General features: G+C 36.8%; 1 protein-coding gene across 1 annotated transcript in view; it reads right to left on the reverse strand.

The window, feature by feature from the left end:
* LOC307207784 (spectrin alpha chain, non-erythrocytic 1) overlaps nucleotides 1-12,500 on the reverse strand; it is a gene marked incomplete at both ends in the record, with an annotated part of 83,974 nt that overhangs the window by 12,081 nt on the left and 59,393 nt on the right. The window contains 3 exons of the mRNA XM_079961846.1: nucleotides 2,699-2,897; nucleotides 5,546-5,605; nucleotides 10,727-10,875. Coding sequence (XP_079817972.1) covers nucleotides 2,699-2,897; nucleotides 5,546-5,605; nucleotides 10,727-10,875 — 408 coding nt within the window. The remainder of the gene's footprint in view (nucleotides 1-2,698; nucleotides 2,898-5,545; nucleotides 5,606-10,726; nucleotides 10,876-12,500) is intronic.

The following is a 12,500-nucleotide window of genomic DNA, read 5'->3' on the forward strand; positions in this document are numbered from 1 at the left end:
TCCAGGATCCACCGGCCCCTCGGACACGATCCGGGAGCCAACGGAGACCTGCTCTGGCTCCCCGTCCAGATCCTTCTAGGATCCACCGGCCCTTCAGACACGATCCGGGAGCCAACAGGGAAACGGGGACCCTCCCGGCCCCCCAGTCCCAATCCTGCCAGGATCCTCCGGATCTCCGGGAGCCAAGTGGGAAACGGGGACCCTCCCAGCCTGGCCTCCAGTCTGGATCCTTCCGGGATCCACCATCCCTTCAGACACGGTCTGGGAGTCAACAGGAAAATGGGGACCCTCTCGACGCCCCAGTCCAGATCCTTCCGGGATCCGTCAGATCTCCGGGAGTCAATGGGGAAACGGGGACCCGCTCTGGCCCACCAGTCCAGATCCTTCTAGGATCCGCCGGCCCTTTGGACACGATCCGGGAGCCAACGGGGAAACAAGGACCCTCCACCAGCCCTTCGGACATGATCCGGGAGCCAACATGGAAACGGGGACCCTCCTGGCCCCCCAGTCCGGATCCTTTCGGGATCCACCGGCCCTTCGGACACGATCTGGGAGCCAACGGGGAAACAGGGACCCTCCCGGCCCCCCAATCCAGATTGGACACGATCCGGGAGCCAACGGGGTAACCGAGATGCTCCCGCCCCCCCGTCTCAAGGATCCCCCAGCTCTTTTCTTTGGACACAATCCGGGAGCCAACGGGGAAACGGGGATCCACTCCGGCCCCCAGTCTGGATCCTTCCAGGATCTGCCGGATCTCCGGACACAATCCGGGAGCCAGTGGAGAAACGAGGATCCACTCCAGCCCCCCAGTCCGGATCCTTTTCAGGATCCGCCAGATCTCTGGGAGCCAATGGGGAAACAGGGACCCGATCCGGGAAACAGGGACCCCACTCCAGATTGGACACAATCCGGGAGCCAGTGGAGAAACGAGGATCCGCTCCAGCCCCCCAGTCCGGATCCTTTTCAGGATCCGCCAGATCTCTGGGAGCCAATGGAGAAACAGGGACCCGATCCGGGAGCCAACAGGGAAATGGGGACCCGGCCCCCACTCCAGATTGGACACAATACGGGAGCCAGTGGAGAAACAAGGATCCGCTCCAGCCCCCCAGTCCGGATCCTTTTCAGGATCCGCCGGATCTCCGGGAGCCAATGGGGAAACAGGGACCCAATCTGGGAGCCAAGGGGGAAATGGGGATCTGGCCCCCCACTCCAGATTGGACATAATCCGGGAGCCAGTGGAGAAACGAGGATCCGCTCCAGCTCCCCCCAGTCCGGATCCTTTTCAGGATCCGCCGGATCTCCGGGAGCCAATGGGGAAACAGGGACCTGATCTGGGAGCCAAGGGGGAAATGGGGACCCGGCCCCCCACTCCAGATTGGACATAATCCGGGAGCCAGTGGAGAAACGAGGATCCGCTCCAGCTCCCCCCAGTCCGGATCCTTTTCAGGATCCGCCGGATCTCCGGGAGCCAATGGGGAAACAGGGACCTGATCTGGGAGCCAAGGGGGAAATGGGGACCCGGCCCCCCACTCCAGATTGGACATAATCCGGGAGCCAGTGGAGAAACGAGGATCCGCTCCAGCTCCCCCCAGTCCGGATCCTTTTCAGGATCCGCCAGATCTCCATGGGGAAACAGGGAGCCAAGGGGGAAATGGGGACCCAACTCCAGATTGGACCCAATCCGGGAGCCAGTGGAGAAACGAGGATCCACTCCAGCCCCCCCAGTCCGGATCCTTTTCAGGATCCGCCGGATCTCCGGGAGCCAATGGGGAAACAGGGACCCGATCTGGGAGCCAAGGGGGAAATGGGGACCCGGCCCCCCACTCCAGATTGGACATAATCCGGGAGCCAGTGGAGAAACGAGGATCCGCTCCAGCTCCCCCCAGGCCGGATCCTTTTCAGGATCCGCCAGATCTCTGGGAGCCAATGGGGAAACAGGGACCCAATCCGGGAGCCAACAGGGAAATGGGGACCCGGCCCCCACTCCAGATTGGACACAATCCGGGAGCCAGTGGAAAAACGAGGATACGCTCCAGCCCCCCAGTCCGGATCCTTTTCAGGATCCGCCAGATCTCTGGGAGCCAATGGGGAAACAGGGACCCGATCCGGGAGCCAACAGGGAAATGGGGACCCGGCCCCCACTCCAGATTGGACACAATCCGGGAGCCAGTGGAGAAACGAGGATCCGCTCCAGCCCCCCAGTCCGGATCCTTTTCAGAATCCGCCAGATCTCCATGGGGAAACAGGGAGCCAAGGGGGAAATGGGGACCCAACTCCAGATTGGACACAATCCGGGAGCCAGTGGAGAAACGAGGATCCACTCCAGCCCCCCAGTCCGGATCCTTTTCAGGACCCGCCGGATCTCTGGGAGCCAATGGGGAAACAGGGACCCAGTCTGGGAGCCAAGGGGGAAATGGGGACCCAGCCCCCCACTCCAGATTGGACATAATCCGGGAGCCAGTGGAGAAACGAGGATCCGCTCCAGCTCCCCCCCAGTCCGGATCCTTTTCAGGATCCGCCAGATCTCCATGGGGAAACAGGGAGCCAAGGGGGAAATGGGGACCCAACTCCAGATTGGACACAATCCGGGAGCCAGTGGAGAAACGAGGATCCACTCCAGCCCCCCAGTCCGGATCCTTTTCAGGATCTGCCGGATCTCCCTGGGGAGCCCAGGGGGACCGGATCCGGCGCCACCCACCTTCTGGAAGTCGTCAAACTTCTTCTGCAGCACCTCCACCTGCTCCAGATCCGCCCCGACCTCCTCATTGGTCAGGGCCGCCTCCTTCTCGTGGATCCACTGCTGCAATTCGTTGGCTTCCCGGAAGAGGGTGAACTTTTTGCAGCTTTTCTCTAGCATGGACTTCCGCTTCTCGCCCAGATCCAGGAGGGAGGCGTACCTGGGGGGCACAGGGGGGCAGAGACCCATAAGTGGGGGGCAGAGATCCATAAATGGGGGGTAGAGATCCATAATAATAATAAGAAGAAGAAGAAGAAGAAGAAGAGGAGAACCGGCAAAATAAGAAGATCAGATCCAGGAGGGAGGCGTACCTGGGGGGCACAGGGGGGCAGAGACCCATAAATGGGGGGCAGAGATCCATAAATGGGGGGTAGAGATCCATAATAATAATAAGAAGAAGAAGAAGAAGAGAAGAAGAAGAAGAAGAAGAAGAAGAAGAGGAGAACCGGCAAAATAAGAAGATCAGATCCAGGAGGGAGGCGTACCTGGGGGGCACAGGGGGGCAGAGACCCATAAATGGGGGGCAGAGATCCATAAATGGGGGGTAGAGATCCATAATAATAAGAAGAAGAAAAAGAAGAAGAAGAGAAGAAGAAGAAGAAGAAGAAGAAGAGGAGAACCGGCAAAATAAGAAGATCAGATCCAGGAGGGAGGCGTACCTGGGGGGCACAGGGGGGCAGAGACCCATAAATGGGGGGCAGAGATCCATAAATGGGGGGTAGAGATCCATAAGAAGAAGAAGAAGAAGAAGAAGAAGAAGAAGAAGAGAAGAAGAAGAAGAAGAAGAGGAGAACCGGCAAAATAAGAAGATCAGATCCAGGAGGGAGGCGTACCTGGGGGGCACAGGGGGGCAGAGACCCATAAATGGGGGGCAGAGATCCATAAGAAGAAGAAGAAGAAGAAGAAGAAGAAGAAGAAGAAGAAGAAGAAAAGAGGAAGAAGAAGAAGAAGAAGAAGAAGAAGAAGAAGAAGAAGAAGAAGAAGAACCGGCAAAATAATAATAATAATAATAATAATAATAATAATAATAGAAGAAGAAGAAGAAGAAGAAGAAGAACCGGCAAAATAAGAAGAAGAAGAAGAAGAAGAAGAAGAAGAAGAAGAAGAAGAAGAAGAAGAAGAAGAAGAAGAAGAAGAACCGGCATAAGAAGAAGAAGAAGAAGAAGAAGAAGAAGAAGAAGAAGAACCGGCATAATAATAATAATAATAATAATAATAATAGAAGAAGAAGAAGAAAAAGAAGAAGAACCGGCAAAATAAGAAGAAGAAGAAGAAGAAGAAGAAGAAGAAGAAGAAGACGAAGAAGAAGAAGAAGAAGAAGACGAAGAAGAAGAAGAAGAAGAAGAAGAACCGGCAAAATAATAATAATAATAATAATAATAATAATAATAATAATAATAGAAGAAGAAGAAGAAGAACCGGCAAAATAATAATAATAATAAGAAGAAGAAGAAGAAGAAGAAGAAGAAGAAGAAAAGAAGAAGAAGAAGAAGAAGAGAAGAAGAGAAGAAGAAGAAGAGGAGGAGGAGGAGGAGAACCGGCAAAATAAGAAGATCAGATCCAGGAGGGAGGCGTACCTGGGGGGCACAGGGGGGCAGAGACCCATAAGTGGGGGGCAGAGATCCATAAATGGGGGGTAGAGATCCATAATAATAATAAAAAGAAGAAGAAGAAGAAGAAGAAGAAGAAGAAGAAGAAGAAGAGAACCGGCAAAATAAGAAGAAGAAGAAGAAGAAAAGAGGAAGAAGAAGAAGAAGAAGAAGAAGAACCGGAAAAAATAATAATAATAATAATAATAATAATAATAATAATAATAATAATAATAATAATAACAGAAGAAGAAGAGAAGAAGAACCGGCAAAATAATAATAATAATAATAATAATAATAATAGAAGAAGAAGAAGAAGAAGAAAAAGAAGAAGAAGAACCGGCAAAATAATAATAATAATAATAATAATAATAGAAGAAGAAGAAGAAGAAGAACCGGCAAAATAATAATAATAATAATAATAATAATAATAATAATAATAATAATAATAATAATAGAAGAAGAAGAAGAAGAAGAAGAAGAAGAAGAACCGGCAAAATAATAATAATAATAATAATAATAATAATAATAATAATAATAATAATAATAATAATAGAAGAAGAAGAAGAAGAAGAAGAAGAAGAACTGGCAAAATAATAATAATAATAATAATAATAATAATAATAATAATAATAATAATAGAAGAAGAAGGAGAACCGGCAAAATAATAATAATAATAATAATAAGAAGAAGAAGAAGAAGAAGAAGAAGAAGAAGAACCGGCAAAATAATAATAATAATAATAATAATAATAATAATAATAATAATAATAGAAGAAGAAGGAGAACCGGCAAAATAATAATAATAATAATAATAATAATAATAATAATAATAATAGAAGAAGAAGAAGAACCGGCAAAATAATAATAATAATAATAATAAGAAGAAGAAGAAGAAGAAGAAGAAGAACCGGCAAAATAATAATAATAATAATAATAATAATAATAATAATAATAATAATAATAATAATAATAGAAGAAGAAGAAGAAGAAGAAGAAGAACCGGCATAATAATAATAATAATAATAATAATAATAATAATAATAATAATAGAAGAAGAAGAACCGGCAAAATAATAATAATAATAATAAGAAGAAGAAGAAGACGAATTTTTAAATACCCCACCCTCCCCAGATAATATGCCATGGGAGAAAATTCCCCCAATCCACGCCCTGCCCCCCACTTGGGGGGCAGGCAGGGAAAAAGGGGGCCCTACTCACAGTTCTTCCACCATTTTCATGCGCAGGGAGACGCTCCCGGCTTCCTTGGTTAGCAAAGTCCTAGAAGGGACACAGCAGAAGAGCATGCTGGGAGTTAGTCCGGTTAAGGGGCAATCAAGGGGTCGCCGGCCGGGGGGCGGGGTCATGCTCTGGGGGGCAGGCGGGGGGAAGAAGGGGCAGAGAACTTAGAGGAGGGGTGGAAAGCAAGTAATTGTAAGAAATTATTAGGATTAATAAGTATTATTATTATTATTATTATTATTATTATTATTATTATTATTATTATTTTGCCGGTTCTTCTTCTTCTTCCTCTTCTTCTTCTATTATTATTATTATTATTATTATTATTATTATTATTATTATTATTTTGTCGGTTCTTCTCATTCTTCCTCTTCTTCTTCTATTATTATTATTATTATTATTATTATTATTATTATTATTATTATTATTATTATTATTATTTTGTCGGTTCTTCTTCTCATTCTTCCTCTTCTTCTTCTATTATTATTATTATTATTATTATTATTATTATTATTATTATTATTTTGTCGGTTCTTCTTCTTCTTCCTCTTCTTCTTCTTCTATTATTATTATTATTATTATTATTATTATTATTATTATTATTATTATTATTATTATTTTGCCGGTTCTTCTTCTTCTTCCTCTTCTTCTTCTATTATTATTATTATTATTATTATTATTATTATTATTATTATTATTATTATTTTGCCGGTTCTTCTTCTTCTTCTTCTTCTATTATTATCATTATTATTATTATTATTATTATTATTATTATTATTATTATTTGAATAAGTCCTTTTAACGAATTGTTAGAATTAATAAACAGTATCAAGTCACGACAAGTCCTCCTAGCCTGTAATTATTTCAATAAGGAATTTGAATAAAATATTAGGATTAATAGATTATTATTATTATTAATGATAATTGATAAATCAATAATCAGAACTAGGGGAATTAGGGGAGGGATGAAAATCACGTCACGAGAAATAATTTTTAATTTAATTTAATTTAATTAAGAATTGCCCTGCAAGAGGCAGCTATTATTATAAGATGTTGATACAAGATTATTACCTTATTATAATAATGATTTTATTACATTATATTATTATAATAATTTTATTGTATTATTTTACTTTATTATAATTATATTATATTATTATAATTCTATTATATTATTTTACTTTATTATAATTATATTATATTATATTATATTATATTATATTATATTATATTATATTATGGTGATATTATTATAGTATTATTATAGTATTAGATTATATTATGATGATATTTTTATTCAATCTTTAATTCAAATCAATTTTTGACTGAAATAAACTACAAGAATTGCCCTGCAAGAGGCAGCTATTATTATAACATATTGTTACAATATTATTAAATTATTATATTATATTACTATAATCTTATTATGCTATATTATATTATGATGGTATTATTATAGTATTATTATATCATGATATTATGATATTATTATTAAAGATTAATTGATATGATTGATTGACTGAAATAAACTACAAGAATTGCCCTGCAGGAGGCAGCTATTATTATAACATATTGTTACAATATTATTATATTACACTATTATTATATTATATTCTATTACTATAATCTTATTGTTATATTATATTATGATGATATTATTATAGTATTATTATATCATTATATTATGATGAATTATATTACACTATTATTATATTATATTATATTATATTACATTACATTATATTATATTATATTATATTATATTATATTATATTATATTATATTATATTATGATGATATTATTATAGTATTATTATATCATTATATCATGATGAATTATATTACACTATTATTATGTTATGTTATGTTATGTTATGTTATGTTATGTTATGTTATGTTATGTTATGTTATGTTATGTTATTATATTATATTATATTATATTATATTATATTATATTATGATGATATTATTATAGTATTATTATATCATATTATGACGAATTATATTACACTATTATTATGTTATGTTATGTTATGTTATGTTATGTTATGTTATGTTATGTTATGTTATGTTATGTTATGTTATGTTATGATGACATTATTATAGTATTATTATATCATTATATTATAATGATATTATTATTAAAGATTAATTGATATGATTGATTGATATGATTGACTGAAATAAACTACAAGAATTGCCCTGCAAGAGGCAGCTATTATTATAACATATTGTTACAATATTATTATATTATTATATTATACTATTATTATATTACTATAATCTTATTATATTATATTATATTATATTATATTATAATAGTATTATTATATTATATTATGATTATATTATTATACTATTATTATAACATATTGTTACAATATTATTAAATTATTATATTATATTACTATTACCTTATTATGCTATATTATATTATGATGGTATTATTATAGTATTATTATATTATGATATTATGATATTATCATTAAAGATTAATTGATATGATTGATTGACTGAAACTACAAGAATTGCCCTGCAAGAGGCAGCTATTATTATTGTTGTTACCATATTATATTATTATGTTACACTATTATTATATTATATTACTATAATCTTATTATGTTATATTAGATTATGATGATATTATTATAGTATTATTATATCATTATATTATGATGAATTATATTACACTATTATATTATATTATATTATATTATATTATATTATATTATTATGATGATATTATTATAGTATTATTATATCATTATATTACGATGAATTATATTACACTATTATATTATATTATATTATATTATATTATATTTTATTATATTATATTATATTATATTATATTATTATGATGATATTATTATAGTATTATTATATCATTATATTATGATGAATTATATTACACTATTATTATTTTATATTGTATTATGTTATGTTATGTTATGTTATGTTATGTTATGTTATGTTATGTTATATTATATTATGATGACATTATTATAGTATTATTATATCATTATATTATAATGATATTATTATTAATGATTAATTGATATGATTGATTGATATGATTGACTGAAATAAACTACAAGAATTGCCCTGCAGGAGACAGCTATAATATATTATAATTTATAATAATAATATATTATATTATAATAATATATTATAATATTATAAAATTATATTATTATAGCATTATTCTATTATTATACTATATTCTAGTATTCTATTATTCTTCTATTATTATTCTCTAATATTCTATTATTATGGTAGTCGGGGGGAAGTTGGGGTTCGCATGCCGGGCCAATCAGGGTTAAGCTCGCAAATCTGGGGAGGGGGGGAGACATTCGGGGTGGAGAAGGCGGGCGAAGGGTTAAGTTGTGGGGAGATTGGGGGCGGAGCCAATTGGGAAAGTTCTAGAAAGCCAAGAGGAAACGGGAGAAGTTGAGGAGGCGGAGCCTACTGCGATGTCGTCTACGTATAGCAGGAGGATTGGGTCGATCAAGCCCCGCCCCCTGGGCCCTTCCTGGTTGCTGATTGGCTCCTGCCCCACAGACGTGGGGGATTGTGTGTGTATATATGTGTGTGTGTGTGTGTGTGTGTGTGTGTGTGTATGTATATGTATATGTGTGTACATGCATGTGTGTATATGTGTGTGTGTATGTGTGTCTATATGTGTATGTGTGTGTACGTGTGTGTGTGTGTGTGTGTGTGTGTGTGTGTGTGTATGTGTGTCTATATGTGTATGTGTGTGTACATGTGTGTGTGTATGTGTGTATATGTGTGTGTGTATGGCTGTATATGTGTGTGTGTGTATATGCGTGTATGTATATGTGTGTGTGTGTGTGTGTTTCTGTGTATGTGTGTCTGTATATGTGTGTATATTTGTGTGTATATGTATGTGTGTGTATATGTGTGTGTATCTGTGTGTGTGTGTATCTGTGTGTGTGTGTGTACGTGTGTGTGTATATATGTGTCTGTGTGTGTATATGTTTCTGTGTATGTGTGTCTGTATATGTGTGTATATTTGTGTGTATATGTATGTGTGTGTGTATATGTGTGTATATGTGTCTGTGTGTGTATATGTGTGTATATGTATACTGCGATGTCGTCTACGTATAGCAGGAGGATTCGGTCGGCTTGGCCCGTCGGAAAATTCCACCCCAAATCCCCGATCAAGCCCCGCCCCCTGGGCCCTTCCTGGTTGCTGATTGGCTCCTGCCCCACAGACGTGGGGGATTCTGTGTGTATATATGTGTGTGTGTTTGTGTGTATGTATATGTATATGTGTGTACATGCGTGTGTGTATATGTGTGTGTGGATATATGTGTGTGTATATGTGTAGTGTGTATATGTATGTGTGTAGATGTGTGTGTGTATATGTGTGTATATGTGTGTGTATATGTGTGTGTGTATGGCTGTATATGTGTGTGTATATATGTGTGCGTGTGTATGTGTGTTTCTGCATATATGTGTCTGTATGTGTGTGTATGTGTATATATTTGTGTGTATATGTATGTGTGTGTGTGTGTGTATTTGTATATGTGTGTGTGTATGTGTATGTGTGTGTGTATATGTGTGTGTGTGTATGGCTGCATATGTGTGTGTATATATGTGTGTGTGTATGTGTGTATATGTGTGTTTCTGCGTATGTGTGTCTATATGTGTGTGTATTTGTATATATTTGTGTGTATGTGTATGTGTGTGTATTTGTATATGTGTGTGTGTATGTGTATGTGTGTGTATATGTGTGTGTATGGCTGTATATGTGTGTGTATATATGCGTGTCTGTATGTGGGTCTGTATGTGTGTGTGTATGTGTATATATATTTGTGTGTATATGTATGTGTGTGTGTGTATATGTGTGTTTCTGCGTATGTGTGTCTGTATGTGTGTGTGTGTATTTGTATATATTTGTGTGTATATGTATGTGTGTGTATTTGTATATGTGTGTGTGTATGTGTATGTGTGTGTATATGTGTGTGTATGGCTGTATATGTGTGTGTATATATGCGTGTCTGTATGTGGGTCTGTATGTGTGTGTGTATGTGTATATATATTTGTGTGTATATGTATGTGTGTGTATATATATATATATATGTGTGTGTGTGTATGTGTGATCCCACCCCAAACCCCCCACCCCTTGGCCCTTACTGGTTGTCGATCTGCTCCTGCCGCGCCCCGATCCCGCCCTGCTCGTCCGGAAGGTTCTCCCGCGATCCCGACTGGGCCGGATCCAGCTTCTTGACGTAGGCAGCCGGGACAAAGCCTTGCCGGTCGTTGACTTCAACTTTCCACCAGTCCTTGGGGGGGAGGAAGGAGAGATTATTATTACTACGACTACTACTAGTAGTAGTGTCACTTTATTACTATTACTACTATTACTAGTAGTAGTAGTGTCACTTTATTACTATTACTAGTAGTAGCAGTTTCACTTTATTACTATTACTACTACTATTACTACTAGTAGCAGTGTCACTTTATTACTATTACTAGTAGTAGCAGTGTCACTTTATTACTATTACTACTATTATTATTACTACTAGTAGTAGTAAAGTGTCACTTTACTACTACTACTACTACTACTACTGTCACTTTATTACTATTACTACTATTACAACTAGTAGTAGTGTCACTTTATTACTATTACTAGTAGTAGCAGTGTCACTTTATTACTATTACTACTATTATTACTACTAGTAGTAAAGTGACACTTTACTACTACTACTACTACTACTACTACTGTCACTTTATTACTATTACTACTGTTATTATTATTATTATTATTACTATTACTACTAGTAGTAGTAGTGTCACTTTGTTACTAATACTACTATTACTACTAGTAGTAGTGTCACTTTATTACTATTACTAGTAGTAGCAGTGTCACTTTATTACTATTACTACTATTATTACTAGTAGTAGTAGTAGTTAAGTGTCACTTTACTACTACTACTACTGTCACTTTATTACTATTACTACTGTTATTGTTATTATTACTATTACTACTACTAGTAGTAGTGTCACTTTATTACTATTACTATTATTACTAGTAGTAGTAGTAAAGTGTCACTTTACTACTACTACTACTGTCACTTTATTACTATTACTACTGTTATTATTACTACTACTACTACTACTACTATTACTACTAGTAGTAGTAGTGTCACTTTATTACAATTACTATTACTACCACTCTTTTATTACTATTACTATCCTTACTATTGCTGTTGTTTGATTATTACTATTTTACTACTATTACTACTATTACTATTTTATTCTTACTATTATTCTTACTATACTAATATTCTTGCTATTATTCTTACTATTATTCTTACTATGTTTCTATATTATTGTTAGTAGTAGTAGTAGTAGTAGTGCCATTTTATTATCACTATCACTATTACTATTACTATTACTATTTTCTTATTACTATTTTATTGCTATTACTATTGTTACTGTTTTTCTTTTATTATTACTATTTTACTACTACTACTACTAGTACTACTACTACATTTTAATTATTATTATTATTACACTATCACTATTTTATTATTACTAGTATTATAACTATTCTTACTGTTTTTGTTTTACTATTATTTTACTACTATATTATTATTATTATTATTATTATTATTATTATTATTATTATTATTATTATTATTATTATTTACTACTACTACTACTACTACTACTACCACCACCACCACCACTATTTTATTGTTATCATTTCTATTTCTATTATTACTATTTTATTACTATTACTATTCTGTTTTTGTTTGGGGTAAAACCCACAACTAGGGGTCAAATCCGAGAAAATTGACCCACACTTATGGGGTGAAAAAGTTACCTTGTTCTCTAAACAGCCCCACATCTATGGGGTCAAATCCTTTCAAAAGCCCCACATCTATGGGGCCCAATCCTTCAA

This window comes from Podarcis cretensis (genome assembly GCF_951804945.1).
Source record: "Podarcis cretensis genome assembly, chromosome: Z".
Taxonomy (NCBI): Eukaryota; Metazoa; Chordata; class Lepidosauria; order Squamata; family Lacertidae; genus Podarcis; species Podarcis cretensis.